Source organism: Oncorhynchus keta, chromosome 10, assembly GCF_023373465.1.
Source record: "Oncorhynchus keta strain PuntledgeMale-10-30-2019 chromosome 10, Oket_V2, whole genome shotgun sequence".
Taxonomy (NCBI): domain Eukaryota; kingdom Metazoa; phylum Chordata; class Actinopteri; order Salmoniformes; family Salmonidae; genus Oncorhynchus; species Oncorhynchus keta.
The window spans coordinates 32,699,533-32,718,709 of record NC_068430.1 but is presented as its reverse complement, the minus strand read 5'-3'; the positions used below and the strand labels follow the sequence as shown (position 1 = coordinate 32,718,709).

Genomic DNA, 19,177 nt, shown 5'->3' with positions numbered 1-19,177 from the left:
CTATTCATTACCCTAACCCTATTCATTACCCTAACCCTATTCATTACTCTAACCCTAACCCTATTCATTACCCTAACCCTATTCATTACCCTAATCCTATTCATTATCCTAACCCTATTCATTACCCTAACCCTATTCATTACCCTAACCCTATTCATTACCCTAATCCTATTCATTACCCTAACCCTATTCATTACCCTAACCCTATTCATTACCCTAATCCTATTCATTACCCTAACCCTATTCATTACCCTAACCCTATTCATTACCCTAACCCTATTCATTACCCTAACCCTATTCATTACTCTAACCCTAACCCTATTCATTACCCTAATCCTATTCATTACCCTAATCCTATTCATTATCCTAACCCTATTCATTACCCTAACCCTATTCATTACCCTAATCCTATTCATTACCCTAACCCTATTCATTACCCTAACCCTATTCATTACCCTAATCCTATTCATTACCCTAATCCTATTCATTATCCTAACCCTATTCATTACCCTAACCCTATTCATTACCCTAACCCTATTCATTACCCTAACCCTATTCATTACCCTAACCCTATTCATTACCCTAACCCTATTCATTACCCTAACCCTATTCATTACCCTAACCCTATTCATTACCCTAACCCTATTCATTACCCTAACCCTATTCATTACCCTAACCCTATTCATTACCCTAACCCTATTCATTACTCTAACCCTAACCCTATTCATTACCCTAATCCTATTCATTACCCTAACCCTATTCATTACCCTAACCCTATTCATTACCCTAATCCTAAGGCCGTGATTCAATACGATCGCAGGTTATAGTCATTGCAGCTTTTAGAGGCAATGTTGGGGAGATCCCTTTCATGGTAAACGCTGCATATGTCAGATCAATTGGAAATTGCCCTTAAAAGCTGCAATAACCCATGATCGGATTTAATCTTGGCCTAACCGCTTCATGTCTACATCGTGGATATACCCTAACCCTATCCATTACCGTAACCCTATTCATTACCCTAACCCTATCCATTACCCTAACCCTATCCATTACCCTAACCCTATCCATTACCCTAACCCTATCCATTACCGTAACCCCAACCCTGTTGTGTTAAATCTATTCATTCTTAGATTAGTCATGGTGTTGTGTTCTGAATCGCAATGTGTCAAATTCTGCAACATCCCAGGCGAGACAGGTCAGTTGTTGTGTTAAACCCGTTTTATTCATTCCCAGATCAGTCATGGTTGTGGACTCTATCAGCATTGAGCTATGTATACAGAAGTGTACCGCTGTTTCAGTCACACACACACACACACACACACACGCACGCACGCGCACGCGCACGCGCACGCGCACACGCACACGCACACACACACACACACACACACACACACACACACACACACACACACACACACACACACACACACACACACACACACACACACACACACACAATTGTTTTTCTTTATTGTGTTATCATGGACTATTTGCACATTTTATGATTCAACATTAGAAACAAGGATGATCCATCAATCTTTGCAAAAAGCCCGTGTCTTTTGAATTTAGTTTGACAGCAAATAGACCTAATTTCAGACAGAGGTGAGTAAATCCAGTTGTATTGCTGTGACTGTAGGTATGTAATGGTATAGACAAACTGAAGGATGTTTGTCAATTAATTCATCTAATAAAACATACTTTTATAAAATATGGAATTCAATATATATTTTTTAAGCATCTCGATAAAGATCCGGAAACATTATTAAAATGACACCATAGTTATGCAATGCATATTCAGGGAATATGAGGTTCTTCTCTAATAAAAAGAGACACAACCACCTATTAAGTCCTACAGAGTTGCACAAGAAAAGCATTCTCTTGTTTGCACAGAGAAACTAGGACCATAAAGTATATTGTTTTCAGGGTATTTAGATAAAAACATTCCACATACAGAACTTTTCCTATTCTTAGTTTTCCCCTTCTAACGACCACAGAGTCAAAATAGTGACACATCACATTAAGTCATCATCCATACATCTTCTCTACAGTAGTTGTGCGCTATGCAGCTGTAACAGGGAGAGAACACAATGCTTCTCTCCCATGGTCATTCAAAGGTTTACTGTGTGGGTTTGTCTCTCTTGTTGAAACTGGTCTCCTCCTCGATGGAGGAGACTTGGGACTTCTGAGTTTTTTTTATGTTTGTCCATTGTCAGGTGCAGGGTCTTCTTGTGCCATGTCAGTTTTGGAGTCGGGGGCCGGTTCTCAGGGGAACCATAAGAGAAGCTGTGTGTTCGGGGACACAGCTGAATGCTCCAGCCCCTGTCAGTCTCTCTCTTACTGTATGCTAAGCTATCACTCAGAACCATTATAACATATTCTTCTAATTAATTCATATTCATAAAATCTCTCTTTGTATACAACAAAATTAAAATTGTCTGTGGAGATTAAGGCAGTCCATCCATTTTTACAAACAAGACACAGAACTCACAAAACATATCTGAATAGGAAAAACAATGATGAAAATGTCCCATGGACTTGATAGGCTACTGTACTCGAGTCCCTTCATATCCGTCCTCTGGAAGTTTCAACCTCTCAAAGAAGAAGTCTTGAAAAGTTCACCAAAATGTCACCCAGACAATCTTATAGTAGTCATAGATCTATTCCAATGAAGTTCCACTAGGCCTCAGAAGCCTGGGGCTAGATTTGACATTCGGCTGGCTGGAGAAGCCTGGAGGCTGAAGTTACACATGCACTGAGGGCACACTCCTGTTGAGCACCTGAACACGCATCAGCTGTACACTGGTCATGATCTTCTTCTGGTGGCCCATCAGTGTCACCCCCAGTCTGTGTATATCCCTGTAGGACACAGAGATGGAACAAAGTCACACACACATCAGTGATCACATGCATTAACACACATTAGATATGATAGAACAAGTTACTGTTAAGCACATTATGGCAACTGCATCCATGACATTTGGATAATGTGATTAGAGTGTGATGTTGTGAGAGTAGGACTGTAGTGTGGTGTCAGCGTGGAGCTGTGGCCTGGCCCCTTACCCTTGGTTCATGCTTATGACATGGCCCAAGGTCTGGTAGCCTCCTACAGCAAAGTGGTCCTTATATCGGCCCATCTTGATGGTATCCAGCCACTCATCCACGGAACTACAGCTGCTGAAGTCTGGGATACTTCTGTCCATCATGGGAGGTGTGCCTAACCTGGGGGATAGAGAGAGACAGAGAGAAAAGAGGGCGAGGGAGAGCGAGAGACCGCGAGAGACAAAATGGAGGGAAAAAAAGTGAGAGGGAGGAGGAAGAAAAGGTGGTAGGAAAAAGATAGAGAAAAGGGAGAGCGGAGGCATGAGGAAAGAGAGAGATGAAAAAAAGGGTCTTGAAATGCAATAGCAGCTAAGGCAGAAAATCAATAGCAGTTAAAATGATAGAGAAGAGGTGGCTGCTCTGATTGCAGGATGGCTGGTTTGGCTAGATTAATACAGGGAGAAATCCTTAACACCCCCCCTTCCCTGCTCATTCCTCTATCTCCCCTTCTTCCTCCTGACATGCACCAGGGATCCGGGACCCGGGATCTGAACGGAGCGATTTAACACGGGTCCAACTCTAGCTTCAGCCGCTATTCTCTCTGCTCTCTGATTCCCAAACGATCAATGTCAATATCACAGGCTCTTATTTAACCGAGAGCGCGTCAATCAGAGATGAGTTTATTGGAAAACGAACACGGCCGTTCCTTGCTCCCCTAAGGCAACCCGTCTCCCTCGCGTCAGCCGGGGAAGTTTGGGGGAAACTTTGGGCTGTAACTTTATCCCACAGCTTATGTATGACAGATGAGCTGAGAGTGGATTTGCAGCCCTTTGTCCAGACAATGGCTCCCAAGCAATCTGTATTGCCCAGGCGATGGTGGCCTAGCAGCCTGCTCACCTGCACAGCGTGTCCACGGACTTAAGGTTCTCCGGGTTCCGGATAAGCTTGTCTAGAACCGTAACAATCTGGCAGAAGCGAGGCCTCTCGTTCCGGTCCTTCTGCCAGCAGTCCAGCATGAGAGTGTGTAGAGCACCTGGACAGCTCATTGGAGCAGGCAGCCTGTAGCCCTCCTCTACTGATTTTATCACCTACACACGCACGCACGCACGCACGCACGCACGCACGCACGCACGCACGCACGCACACACACACACACACACACACACACACACACACACACACACACACACACACACACACACACACACACACACACATAGATATGCAGGTATCATTACACACACATACAGTACATGTGTTTTGCGTGTGTGTGTGTCCACTCTACTCACATCTCGGTTGGTGAGGTTCCAGTATGGCCTCTCCCCGTATGACATCACCTCCCACATGACCACGCCGTAGCTCCACACGTCACTGGATGAGGAGAACTTCCTGTAGGCGATGGCCTCCGGTGCTGTCCAGCGGATCGGAATCTTACCACCCTGAAGGGAACAGCACCAGACTAGAGCCGACACTGGCATTTCACCACGGAATAGAAAACAGAACCTGAACTAGAGAACTAGGGCTACAACAGTATTAGAACCTAGTGCATATTAGAGTTTTAGAATGTAGCTATCATGAGAGTGTGAACTCACGCTGGTGGTGTATGCTGCATCAGGATCGTCCTCCAGGACTCTAGACAGGCCGAAGTCAGACACCTTACACACCAAGTTGCTGTTGACCAGGATGTTACGAGCTGCCAGGTCGCGGTGGATGTAGCCCAGGTCTGCCAGGTAGGTCATACCCGCAGCGATGCCACGCAGCACGCCCACCAACTGGATTATAGTGAACTGACCATCATGTCTCTGAGAGGAGGAAGGGGAGAGAGGAGAAGAACTGGGTTGAGATGTAGAGAAAGATTGTAGTATTCGTTACAGGCATATGGATTGAGATCTCTGATGTCAAGTCTTTCAAAAACAATTTTGAAATGTGTTCACAAGAGAAAGAAAGTGAGTGAATCTGATAGAAAGAGGGAAACTGGATGTGAAAAAGAGATGAAATCCAAATAAAGCGTTGATTTATTTATACAGCACATTTCAGACATGGAATGCAACGCAATGTGCTTCACAGGAAAATATACTGAACAAAAATATAAACGCAACATGCAACAATTTCAAAGATTTTACTGAGTTACAGCTCATTTGAGGAAATCAGTCAATTGAAATGAATTCATTTGGCCTTAATTTATGGATTTCACATGACTGGGAATACAGATATGCATCTGTTGGTCACAGATACCTTAAAAAAATGGGCTTCAGGAATTCGTCATGGAATTTTTGTGCATTCAAATCGCTAAAATGCAATTGTGCTCATTGTCTCTAGTTTATGCCTGCCCATACCATAATCCCACCGCCACCATGGGGCACTCTGTTCACAACGTTGACATCAGAAAACCTCTCGCCCACATGACGCCATACACATGGTCTGCGTTTGTGAGGCCGGTGGGACGTACTGCCAAATTCTCTAAAACAATGTTGGAGGCGTCTTATGTTAGAGAAATTAACATTCAATTCTCTGGCAACAGCTCTGGTGGACCTTCCTGCAGTCAGCATGCCAATTGCATGCCAACTTGAGACCTCTGTGGCATTGTATTGTGTGACAAAACTGCACATTTTAGAGTGGCCTTTTATTGTCCCCAACACAAGGTGCACCTGTGTAATGATCATGCTGTTTAATCAGCTTCTTGATAAGCCACACCTGTCAGGTGAATTGATGATTATCTTAGCAAAGGAGAAATGTTCACTAACGGATGTAAATACACGTGTGCGCAACATTTTAGAGAAATACGTTTTTTGTGCGTAAGGAACATTTTGGGGATCTTTTATTTCAGCTCATGAGACATGGGACCAACACTTTACATGTTGCATTTAGATTTTTGTTCAGTATATATAAAAACAGAAAATCAACAAACCCTCAGGAAAGAGTCTAGAGATCCATTCTCCATGTACTCAGTGATGATCATGACTGGTTTACCTGGAGGAATGCAGGGATGGGAGTAAGGGTGTGTGGGGGAGGGAGTGAGGCAGGAACCACAGTAACTAAACAGGAGTAACTTACACCAGATAACTTACTTATTGCATTTAATTGAATTTAGCTGAAAAGAAATGTAATTGCACCAAACTGAAAATGGAGTTGAATCAAATCAAAACAAATGGAATCTTACTGCGTGTTACCACTCCCTCCAGGTGGATGATGTTAGGGTGGTCAAACTGGGCCATGATTGATGCCTCAGCCAGAAATTCTCTCCTCTGCTTGTCACTGTATCCTGCCTTCAGCGTCTTCAGAGCCACCGGGATGTCTCTCTTCCCTGGGAGACGCATCCGCCCGTAACACACCTCCCCAAACTCACCTGGAGACACACACAAACACACACACACACACACAGAATTCAGGTTGAGATATAGTATATGGCTCCCTGACAACACTATAGACGGATGTATCCATTGATTGAAAAATGTATTCAAACAAAAAATATATATATACACTACTGTTCAAAAGTTTGGGGTCACTTAGAAATGTCCTTGTTTTTGAATGAAAAGCAATTGTTTTGTCCATTAAAATAACATAACATTTATCAGAAATATAGTGTAGACGTTGTTAATGTGGTAAATGACTGTTGTAGCTGGAAATGGCTGATTTTTAATGGAATATCTACATAGGCGTACAGAGGCCCATTATTAGCAACCATCACTTCTGTGTTCCAATGGCACGTTGTGTTAGCTAATCCAAGTTTAGCATTTTAAAAGGCTAATTGATCATTAGAAAACCCTGAAAACTGTTCTGATTAAAGAAGCAACAAAACTGGACTTCTTTAGACTAGTTGAATATCTGGAGCATCAGCTTTTGTGGGTTCAATTACAGGCTCAAAATGGCCAGAAACAAAGAACTTTCTTCTGAAACTCGTCAGTCTATTCTTGTTCTGAGAAATGAAGAAACTGAAGATCTCGTTCAATGCTGTGTACTACGAAATACTGTCTACACTGTATTTCGGATCAATTCCATGTTATTTTAATGGACAAAAAAAATCATTTTCTTTCAAAATCAAGGACATTTCTAAGTCACCCCAAACTTTTGAATGGTAGTGTATGTACGGTATATTTGTCCTTTGTGCTCTGAAAAGTCCTGGAACATGTCTTTCCCTTTCCTCTTCTGTGTCTTATCAACAACTGCCATTCTAAAGGTCAATGTTAACAGACGTGATTATGACGCCTGTGTGTTGCCATTTCCTGCTGTGCCAATATGATGTTAGTATTCCCTGTGTGTTTGATTGATAGCCCCATGCGACGCTCTGATTCCACTGTGCCATCCCTCTCCACTGCACACCTCAGCATTTACGTCAGCCAATGATTTTCAGTTTACCTGAGCCAATGATTTTCTCCAGTTTGATCCTAGAAGCTTCAATTTCTCTGGCAAACTCATGGACGGCCTGGCAGGGGTCCTCGTAGGTGTGTGGGTCGATGTAGAAACGTGCGTCGGGGAATGACACTAAAATAAACAACATTAGCATCTGGTCACATACCACTGGATGGAAACAATATGTTTCACGTGAGTGAGTGAGAGAGAGAGAGAGAGAGACAGAGAGGGGGGAGAGAGAGAGGGGGGAGAGAGAAAGAGAGAGAGAGGGGGGCAAGGGAGAGAGAGAGGGGGGAGGGGGAGAGGGAGAGAGAGAGAGGGGGAGAGAGGCGGGGGGAGAGAGAGAGAGAGAGAGAGAGAGAGAGAGAGAGAGAGAGAGAGAGAGAGAGAGAGAGAGAGAGAGAGAGAATATGCCATTTAAAAGTATGAACTTGGATACCCACATAAGCTTTGCAAGCATCTCTCAGAGAGAGAGAGAGATAATTTCTACCTGAACAAATCTGAATCAAAAGGGAAGTGAACTGTGTACATTGAGGATGAACATTGTTACCACTTGAGTGAAGACTAGGAAGGGAAATTTAATAATAGACTAGTAATAATAATACAAACGCACCATGGCCATTCTGGTAGTGCATCTTCTCCTCATCAGAGTCCTGGAAGGCCTTGCTATAGCCACAGTGTCTGTATCACAAACACAAAGAAACATGCAAATGTCACTATGTTGTGATGCTGTTTTCTACTTTGTATTTCCAAATCTTCTCTTTCTGTCTTCCAGCTCCAAACGAACTTGGCTTGAAAATGTTAACAAGTTGGAAATAGTTAAACACAATTAAATCAATTATTTGTGGAAGAGTTGTAGAACTCAGAAGAGGGAATTGAAGGAGACGGATATATATGTAAAACACATTTGCACGGTTACTTAACCAAAATGAATTGCCATTATAATTAAACTCACTGTTTAGAACACTGAGGTATAATAAGAACTGGAGACTGTGTCCAAAATGTCTGCCCGTTGTTTTCAAGGTAATCTACTCACTTTCACATATGCCGATTCACGCACCGTCTACTGTAAATCCGAGTTGCGTCCTGTCTCTACTACCAACATCACATGTGCACTAGCGCACAGGGAGCAGCATGAGCAGCGACAACATCATTACGTCATCCAAACATATGGCAGACATTGGATGAATTAAGTATCTTCGGCTGTGAGTGATGATTTTATTTTTTGCCTCAATTATTATGTTAATAATTAAATGGATATTTGGTGCACAAAGGTGATGACGAAAGTGACTTACTAGGAATTTTCTAATCTGACTTCTTTCTCTATGTGGCCGTGTATGGAAATGGTCTTTCTGGGGCGGGCGTCAGTTAAACTGCAGTACTGAGGCAAAACTGTAGGTGCAGTCGAAACCTTGCTTCTCGACAGGAACCCTGGCCCCTTGGTTTAGAATGACAAAACTCAACTGGGTCTGAACATTTCCTGTGCAGAAACTCTGTGAGATGACTTGACTTTCCACTGTAAACGCAGGCTGTAATCTAGAGTGAGAACTACTCTGTACTAATTAAAACCATTAGTGGAACAACGTTAGAGAGATTATCTCCTCACGTTTCCTGTTTGATGGACATATCACAGTGCTGTTGGGGTTTGAGGTTGCAGACAGACACACCATGGAAACAGTTACCGTAGCATAAGAGCCTATGGGGTTGAGAGGTGATCATATGGATTTCAATGCATAAGGTTAGTGGACATCACAGGCAGATAAAGAACAACAAAGTAATGCTAATATAAACATTTACCCTACTATAAATGAATCCTATGGAGATGATGGTAACATTTACTTGAACCCTCCTTGAGGTAGTGTAAAAAGATATCACACATACATATGTGAATGACGTAGAGTCAGAGAGGACTCGTCCACATCACGGGTAGTGGTGTAGTGTAAGAAAGGGTTGCCTTGCCGTTTCCTGCAGATGACGATGGCCAGGAAGGTGACGAGGCCAGAGACCAGGACCATACAGATCCAGATGATGGTCATAGTGTCGTAGCGCAGAGGAACTGGACACACAACAACACAACCAGTTAGTGTCAGAGTGAGAGACAAAGACAGTGTGTGTGTGTTAAAACGTGTAATGTGTGTGTGAGACTTCATGCGTGTGTGTGTGTGTGTGTGTGTTCTATGCTCTTTGAGGCTTGGATCAGCAGCAGGTTTCCTGACAGGGGTGACCCTCACACAAATCACAGATCAATAACATTAAGGGATTGTCTGAAGACTTCCTGGTCCCACTGACACTGACGGCTCTTTAACCAGTAGCATGCTGTGCTGTCTGGGTTAACATAAACTAACTCCCCTGTGGCTGACAGGTTTACACAGTAGTCCACATATCTACCAACAGACACTTCTATCAAGCCTCTCTATAGTTACTAGGAATGTGTACAAATACTTGTGCATCGCTGGGTGGGCCCGGGTGGGTCGTGCATCGCTGGGTGGGTCCAGGTGGGTCGTGCATCACTCAAATAGGTGGTGTTGGGTGAGGTGCGTTTTCACCCATAGAAATCAATGTACTTTGAAACCTCAGTGTTTTGTTGTTTTATTGATGGTCACTGCTCCATGGCTCCTTCTCTGATTATCTTACTTGCTTTCCCGGTCTGGATCTCCACGTTCTGGCTGAAGCGTCCGCAGCCTGCCGAGGTTCTGGCCCGGACCTGGAAGATGTACCTGGTACCGGGCTTCAGACCAGACACCCGGGCCGTAGTCCCCTTGGCCTTCAGGGTGGAGTAACTCTGCTGCTCCTTATCCTGGTGGAGGAGAGAGGTTAGGGAGGAGGAGAGGAGGGTAGGAAGGGGTGGAGCACAGGAGAGATGATAAAGGCTGTCTATACAAAGCTGTGTTTACATTTCTGACTAACATCCACCTTAGCAGTAAACCCGGGAGCTTGGCCAAATTAAGACATTAACACAGCAGCCACACTAATCTGTCTGTACTATCAAGATGTGTGTGTTCATGACATTATTACTTCACTCTATACACACTCCCCTGTCTCCAGGGACCACTCCGCTGTGGGATGTGATGTGGTATTTACATATGCCCTGGTCTGGTGTGTGTGCCTCCTGTGCTGGTCAGATCACTCATACCCCATTAGCTGTGTATCAGAGCATGCAGAACCCTCCGCTTTCAGGCTTACCCACACGCTCACTGTCACTTTCACCTATCAGCCCCAATCAGCCCCACCCACACACAGTATTTATCTACTGTACCTTCTCGTAGTATTTGACGTCATACTCCAGTATTACTCCGTTGGGCTGGTCTGGTTCGTGCCACAGCAGAGTGACACTATTCTGACTTGCGTTCTCTTGACGAATCGCAATTACCTGGGATGGGGCTGAACGGGAAGCAAGAAAAATGAAGTACACAACACATAAATTAATAGAGAACCAGAACAGACAGGGCAGCCCTACATGTAAACAGCAATACAATCCAATAGAGATCATAACGGATAATGTAACCTACTGTAGCTGTTGAGATGTTGAATTAATTCTAGGTAAACTGTATTTCTTTTCTATGTAAATTGACCTTCATGAGTAAAATGTTATGTAATAAATCCATACAGGGAGCCCCTACCTGCCTGGTTCGTAGTGATGTTGACAGAGGCGAAGGGAGGCGGCTCGTTGCTCAGATGGGTCACTGCATTCATCGCTAGGATGCGGAAGGTGTAGTTGGCGTGGGCAACCAGGTTTAGAACAGTCACCCAGGGTTCGGTCAGAGAGCTCTGTTGGGGAACGAACCGCACCGGTACCACACCGGCACGGTCCACTGTCCCTCCACCCCCTCCTCCCATCCCCCCTCCACCACTGGTTGACCCTGCTGTACAGTCCTCACACTGCCCCCCCTCCCCAGAACACTTCTGACAGAGCACACTGTACAGCAGGTCACTGCGACCCCCAGAGTCCAGCGGTCGCCCCCACTCCAGATTCACTGACGTCCCATTAACTGATGATATCACGTTTACTGGAGCTGTTGGGGGGCCTGAGGAGAGGAGAGATAGAAAAAGAGAGGGAAGAGAAGAATTAGAAGGGAGGAGAGAAAGTTACATTTTTTTTGCCTATCACCTGAAAAGTTGGAGGTGCTTCTATTATCTCGTTCAGAAATCAAAATAGTTATTACAGATAATTATGTCTAAATCACCCAGGGCATTCAGAGAGATAGGTGCAGGATGCAGCATGTAGGGGTGTTGTGTGTGTGTGTGTGTGACGTACGTGTGCAGGGTGCAGCAAGGGTGTCGGTGGGGGCTCTGTAATGACTGGAGTCACAGGGGCAGGCGAGGGCAGCTCTAGTCTCTGAGTGGCTTTGTAGAGGACACTTCCCACACAACCCATCACCTGCTACTGGCTTATAGAAACCCACCTCACACGCTGCATGGGGAGAGAGGAGGAGGGGAGAGGGGTGGAAAGAGGGGAGGAGAGAGAGAGAGAGGATATGCCATTTTAAAATATGCTTTGAAAATATCAGCTTTGGTCTACCACACTACTTCTAGAGCAACCCCAACAGTCAATATGTAATTGGAACTCTGCATAAAAGCACTGACTTGAGAGGAGGGGGAGAAGAAAGTTAAGACTTTTTCACACACACATTTGGGCCAAAGAGGCTGTGCACTGTTGATACTCCCGTAGGGAACATTAGAATCTAGACCATGTTTCAACCTTATTCAGCACACGTACTACATATTCACTTTCAACTCTGCACTGATGAATAATACAGGCTCCTCTGATAAATATATTCTCTTTAGAATGCAGAAACAGGGTGTATGGAGCTGTGGAAACAGAAACGTTCTAATATATCTGGCAACATCATGGGTTCATCTTAACTGCCTCAGTAAAAATTTAAAAAGGTTTGGAAAAATGTCTCTTATAGGTTAAGGATGACCTTCGTATAACCTTCTTTTGACCATTGGCTCCAATAAATAAATAGATCAAAACATGTGTATTACACATCAAAATGTAAAAACTTTGGTAGTGTAGTTGTATTGTTCAGCACTTAATGTTATTGATGATATTTCTTTATGCCTTTCCATAATTTATGAGTCTCTAAATACGTCTTCAATTTCCAATGAACCCTGACATGTAAGAGTGTCAGTAGAATATTGATAGTGTATACCATCTGGATTACACACACACATACACACACGGACGCACGCACACGCACACACACACACACATGGACGCACGCACATACACATTCAGACACACACACATACAGAGACACACACACTGTCTGGATCACAACCAGATTAAAAGGCAGGGGCTGATATCGCACCTCTCTTTCACCGTCAGTGTCCCCCAAGGAACCAGAAACTACTTCTATTTGCAATATTTATCCCAGACTGCTTTCTCTCCTCCCTTTTATCCCGTTAATCCCACCATCCCTTGATGTTTTTTGTGAAGCTCCTGAGTTGAAAAGCAGGTCAGGATAAACATCGGAACAGCTCGCTCATCAAGGAGGGAGGCTGCTGACACTTTGAAGTCTCTGACAGATTTACCAGCTAGCACACTCAGCAACACACACTGACTCTCACACACACACACACACACACACACACACACACACACACACACACACACACACACACACACACACACACACACACACACACACACACACACACACACACACACACACACACACATGCATACACAGTTAGCAAAAACGATAATGCTATACACATGACACACAGCACATGCACCCAATAACACAAATAATTCAACAAGTACAATTATAAACTTGGTAACACACACACAGATAAAGTAGAATTGAAAGGAGGGCTGGTGTGGATGACCCCTGATGACCTGTCAAACCTGACTTACATTGGTCTGGCACTTTGAATAAAGTGAAGAAATGAGAGAGAGAAGAGAATGGAGAGACTAGAGACAGCGCACTGTGTGTGTGTGTGTGTGTGTGTGTGTGTGTGTGTGTGTGTGTGTGTGTGTGTGTGTGTGTGTGTGTGTGTGTGTGTGTGTGTGTGTGTGTGTGTGTGTGTGCGTGTGTGTGCACGTGTGTGTATTGTGTGTGTGTGTGTGTTGTTTGGCACATCAGAGCCTGTCAGCCCAGTGCTGCCGATGCAGGAGTATTTGCATTACAATGAATCTTAATGGCTGTGTGCTGGCTTTGTGTGCTGACCTTGATTTATTCTCAGTATAAGTGGGTAAATAAACAACACGGTATAGAAAGAGGAGTTGGGAAAGAAAATCACAGACTTGAGGAGACTGAGGGGGAACGGGACTGGAGGAGAGTCTTCAGTGCCACCTGGTCTTCTGGCAAATGGTCATAAAGTGCTTACTGACATACTGTACATAGCTTTAAACAACATTGAGTTAGTCAAAAGCTGGTGTGGCCAAACAAATTTAGCCAGGCACATGTACATGCACACTTTCTAGTTCTCTTCTGGGAACAAACAGCGGTAACTAATAAGCAGGTAATACTGCCATGCTGGTAGGAGTGATGGATGATTGTGTCAGTAAAATCATGTGGAAATGGGCCACTGGTGTCTGGTGTGAATCTCTCCACACTCCAAACTCCTAGATGAGGCCTGTGTCCCACTCTCTGAGTTACTAATCTGACCCCATAGTGGAGGCTTTAGAATGATACACTACACCCTCTATACAAGTACTGTATTGCACTATATAGAATGGAGAGTCATTTAAAATACAGACATAGTCTCGAATGAGATGTCCCGCTTTCAATTTAGATAAGCCTTATTGATTCAATGACTGAATCTGTATTGCTCAGAGCCAAATGACTGTGGACAGCGGAATGGATGGAGGGATGGATGGATTGTTGGGGAGTGATAGAGAATGGATGGATGGGATTGTTTTCCCTCAATGGGGGTCAGTAAAGGACAAAGAAGCTGTGATCATGTCATTAAAACACAACCATTTCACTCATACATTAATATAACAGGCGGCAGCACAAAAACATTCTGAAGATATTATATTTGAAGGTAGACTGGACCATAAAAAATGATTTGGGAGTCTTATTGAACTGGGGTGACAGGTAGCCTTGTGGTTAGAGTGTTGGGCCAGTAACCGAAAGGTTGCTAAATCGAATCCCTGAGCTGACAATGTAAAAATCTGTCATTTTGCCCCTGAACAAGGCAGTTAACACACTGTTCCTAGACCGTCATTGTAAATAATAATTTGTTCTTATCTGACTTTCCTAGTTGAATAAAGGTCAAAAATAAGATAATCTCTGTCAATTTGATCATTATTTCAATGCTTTATCATTGTGGAATAAACATTAGATCAGGTAGAATTACAGTATATACTGAACATGCAGGTGTTAAAATTGCATTGTGGGTGGAAAACAAAACCAACACTATTCAAACAGTCCATTAATAACGTATACTATACGCTGGTGTTAGAAGCAATCGTGGCAGCAGTACTCTGACATCAGAGCATGACTTCATTTCACCAAGAGCTTTGCATTCCCTTGAAGAGAAATGACACATCTGAAATTGTCCAAGTGGAAAATATTTGTTTATCCCAGAGGCTGAAATATGACCAGAATATATCTGTAGAATCATTTCCCCAGCTAATTAAATGTCCTAAGTATAATAAACAGAAACACAATAAAACCAACCACTTAGAAAAAGGAGGAAAGAGAGAAACCTTTTTCTTTAAATGGCAACACAATTTTCAAAGAGTGAGAAAATGTACAGACATAATCTGATGCACAGGCCAGGAGAGAAGGCTACAGTAATTGCTGATAATAACCCATCCGATAACTCCTGCTTTCCCAGTAGGTTTAAATCAATGGCATTGATGAAGCCATCACAAAAAGACGGCTACACAGATCTAAACGTGTTTTCCTTTGAAAACGCCTCGCAATTACAAATCAAACTAGACCAATGCATGGTGGGTAATGAGCATTAAACTGGTGTTAATTATCCGATTGAATGGCTGTCACCATTCAACCGTGCCTGATGGAACAGAGTGGAGAGAGAGAGATGGGAGAGGGGTAACAGGAGAGGAAGAGAGAGAGAGAGAGAGAAAGGGGTAGAAGAACGAGAGAGCGATACAAAGAGAGAGGTGAGGACAGTCAGAAAGAAAGGAGCGAGGAGGTTGAGGTGGAGAAAGAGAGAGAGAAACTGGCTAGTTTCAATAACTCACAAACAAAAGGAGACTTTCAAAGAAATGTAGGGAGAGAGAGTAGACGAATGCCTGAGGCACACAGCAGGCAAATAAGTGAGGGAGAAAGAGAGAAGAAGTGAGAGAGAAGCCTTTGTCTCCTCTTTTGAGTCTGTTTCATGACTCGCTGTGAAGCATCAGAGAGGAAGTTAATCAAGTGTTTTTGATTATTAATTTAATTCAAAAGGACAAAGTGGGCTGTGAGAGATGGAACAAAGACAAGAAGCATGTACGTGTCACAGCTGCCTCTACTGAGCATAAAAACCTATATTCTATATATTAAGTCATATTCATTCAACATGACAGTCTTTGATAAACAGTCTGAGTCCAGAGCAGTCCAGTCTAAATAGAAATTCAGGGTGAAATGGATGCTGTGTCGCATTGTCTAGCTATTATCTATCTATTGCACACAGCTACTCCCCGTATATTAGTTTGACAGCCTCAAAAGTGAGCGTAGTACAGGAGTGGATGCAGTACAGCACAACCATGTACAATTGAAGTCGGAAGTTTACATACACTTAGGTTGGAGTCATTAAAACTCATTTTTCAGCCACTCCACTCATTTCTTGTTAACAAAGTATAGTTTTGGCAAGTCGGTTAGGACATCTACTTTGTGCATGACACAAGTCATTTTTACAGCAATTGTTTACAGACAGATTATTTCACTTATAATTCACTGTATCACAATTCCAGTGGGTCAGAAGTTTAAAAACACTAAGTTGACTGTGCCATTAAACAGCTTGGAACATTCAAGAAAATTATGTCATGGCTTTAGAAGCTTCTGATAGGCTAACTGACATCATTTGAGACAATTGGAGGTGTACCTGTGGATGTATTTCAAGGCCTACCTTCAAACTCAGTGCCTCTTTGCATGACATCATGGTAAAATCAAAAGCAATCAGACAAGACCTCAGAAAAAAATTGTAGACCTCTACAAGTCTGATTCATCCTTGGGAGCAATTTCCAAACACCTGAAGGTACCACGTTCATCTGTACAAACAATAGTATGCAAGTATAAACACCATGGGACCACGCAGCCGTCATACTGCTCAGGAAGGAGACACGTTCTGTCTCCTAGAGATGAACGTACTTTGGTGCGAAAAGTGCAAATCAATCCCAGAACAACAGCAAAGAACCTTGTGAAGATCCTGGAGAAAACATGTACAAAAGTATCTATATCCACAGTAAAACGAGTCCTATATCGACCTACCCTGATAGTCCGCTCAGCAAGGTAGAAGCCACTGCTCCAAAATCGCCATAAAAAAGCCAGACTACAGTTTGCAACTGCATATGGGGACAAAGATCGTACTTTTTGGAGAAATTTCCTCTGGTCTGATGAAACAAAACTAGAACTGTTTGGCCATAATGACCATCATTATGTTTGGAGGAAAAAGGGGAAGGCTTGCAAGCCGAAGAATACCATCCCAACCGTGAAGCACGAGGGTGGCAGCATCAGGTTGTGGGGATGCTTTGCTGCAGGAGGGACTGGTGCACTTCGCAAAATAGATTGTATCATGAGTAAGGAAAATTATGTGGATATAATGAAGCAACATCTCAAGACATCAGTCAGGAAGTTAAAGCTTGGTCGCAAATGGGTCTTCCAAATGGACAATGACCCCAAGCATACTTCCAAAGTTGTGGCAAAATGGCTTAAGGACAACAAAGTCAAGGTATTGGAGTGGCCATCAGAAAGCCAAGCGTGTGCGATCAAGGAGGCCTACAAACCTGACTCAGTTAAACAAGTTAAACAATTTAAAGGCAATGCTACCAAATACTAATTGAGTGTATATCAACTTCTGACCCTCCGGGAATGTGATGAAAGAAATAAAAGCTTCTCTCTACTATTATTCTGACATTTCACATTCTTAAAATAAAGTGGTGATCCTAACTGACCTAAGACAGGGTATTGTTACTAGGCTTAAATGTCAGGAATTGTGAAAAAACGAGTTTAAATGTATTTGGCTAAGGTGTATAATCTTCTGACTTCAACTGTATTTTAAAACCTCTCAGTAAACGGCATCTTTGGTGAACCGTAATTATTCATGCAGGTTTGAAATCATTAATTCCACTCAACACATATTTCAATGTCCATAAAGAGCAATGTGTACCTGTTGCAACCCAACTTTGTTTTGAAATAGAGATACAGAGAATATTCAAGGTGATAGAGTGACAGTGACTGTCAAAATGTCACCCTCTATTTCTGTGATGATAGTGGGTGACTCACTTGTCCCCTGCCCTCCAAGTGTGATACAAAATACAGCTCCATCGATCACATTTCAGCACACGCTCACACAGGCCATTTCAACAGGCAGGGGTCTGAAAGAGGAGACAGCTCCTGTGCTCCCATCAGTTTAACTCAACACAGTAAAGTCAGGGCAGGAAATCATTTCATAAAGTTCTCTAACTCCCCCTAGACCCAGGCTGGCTGGCAGTGCCTCAGTGATGTCTTGTATCATGTTTTAGTACTGTCATCTTTAATAGCTGTTAGATTCAGGGCTGGACTTGGGTGGGCAGTATTGTTTAGGCCAGAGGTGGCACACACTCCATTAATAATTGACCCACTACCAACCACTCTTTATGACCAGTGTGTGCATGCTCATCCTTTAATACGAGATATATTGAATCCAAACAGACAGAGACCTAGACCGACAGAGTATTAAACATTAATAACATGGACTTCACTGTCAGAGAACAACGGGGCTTTGTGTGTGTCTGCGCTCTGAGTAAGCCCTGTTGCTTTGTGCCATGATCTGAAAGCCTATAGCTGTCCGTACCTGCTGTGGAGATACGTGCCTGACCAATCAGAATGGAAATTGGGGGAAAGTTTAAGTGACACGACGTTGCCTCCTCTGGTCCAGTTAGGATTAATTATGTTATTGCTGCTCTCTCTCTCTCTCTCTCTCTCTCTCTCCATCTCCCTCTCGCCCACTCTCCCTCTCTCCCCCCCCTCTCTCTCTCCATCTCCCTCTCGCCCTCTCTCCCTCTCTTCCTCTCCCCCCTCTCTCTCCCCTCTCTCTCTCTTGCCCTCTCTCCCTCTCTCTCTCTGTCTCTCTCTTTCTCTCTCTCTCTTTCTCTCTCTCTCTCCCCCCCTCTCTCGCTCTCTCTCCCTCTCTCCCTCTCCCTCTCTTCTCCTCCTCACTCACACTGCTTATGTCACAATGGCCCAGCAGTGAGAATCTTTTAATCTCCTCATCCCAGTTTAAAATGTTGGCCATAAAATAAGCGTCACACTTCTAACAATGAGGACCAGACTAACAAACAAAGACGGCTAATTAGTCCTGGCAAAATAACAACATTCCCAACCATGACACACACAAGCACACACACAAACACACAGACACACACCCTCCCAATGCCCCCTTCTCTCCTCTCGCTGCTAGCAGCTGCTGTGGTTATCAGTGAGAATGGTGATTGTGTTGCTGTTTTTGTTTTCTTGTTGTTTTGTTTTGCACAACCCAATCTGTCTAATGGGGGACTACACAAATTGCTATTGGCATGTCTGTGATATGTGTTCGTGTGCATGTGTGTATTTGAGAGTGTATTTGAGAGAGGGTGAGAGGGTGTGTTTGTTTGGGTGTTTGTTTGCATGAGTGAGTTTAGAGTTGAGGG

General features: G+C 43.5%; 1 protein-coding gene across 1 annotated transcript in view; it reads right to left on the bottom strand.

The window, feature by feature from the left end:
* Positions 1 to 1,234: 1,234 nt before the first annotated feature.
* The window catches only part of epha8 (eph receptor A8), a 104,601-nt gene continuing 86,658 nt past the window's right edge, over positions 1,235 to 19,177 (bottom strand). Inside the window, exons 6-19 of the mRNA XM_035777682.2 lie at positions 11,645 to 11,800; positions 11,010 to 11,414; positions 10,646 to 10,770; positions 10,024 to 10,186; positions 9,271 to 9,445; positions 8,003 to 8,070; positions 7,396 to 7,521; positions 6,200 to 6,385; positions 5,948 to 6,009; positions 4,632 to 4,841; positions 4,329 to 4,478; positions 3,937 to 4,127; positions 3,061 to 3,219; positions 1,235 to 2,856 (exon numbers count right to left, since the gene is read on the bottom strand). Of these exons, the coding sequence (XP_035633575.1) occupies positions 2,742 to 2,856; positions 3,061 to 3,219; positions 3,937 to 4,127; positions 4,329 to 4,478; positions 4,632 to 4,841; positions 5,948 to 6,009; positions 6,200 to 6,385; positions 7,396 to 7,521; positions 8,003 to 8,070; positions 9,271 to 9,445; positions 10,024 to 10,186; positions 10,646 to 10,770; positions 11,010 to 11,414; positions 11,645 to 11,800 (2,291 nt within the window). The 3' untranslated portion in view covers positions 1,235 to 2,741. The remainder of the gene's footprint in view (positions 2,857 to 3,060; positions 3,220 to 3,936; positions 4,128 to 4,328; positions 4,479 to 4,631; positions 4,842 to 5,947; positions 6,010 to 6,199; positions 6,386 to 7,395; positions 7,522 to 8,002; positions 8,071 to 9,270; positions 9,446 to 10,023; positions 10,187 to 10,645; positions 10,771 to 11,009; positions 11,415 to 11,644; positions 11,801 to 19,177) is intronic.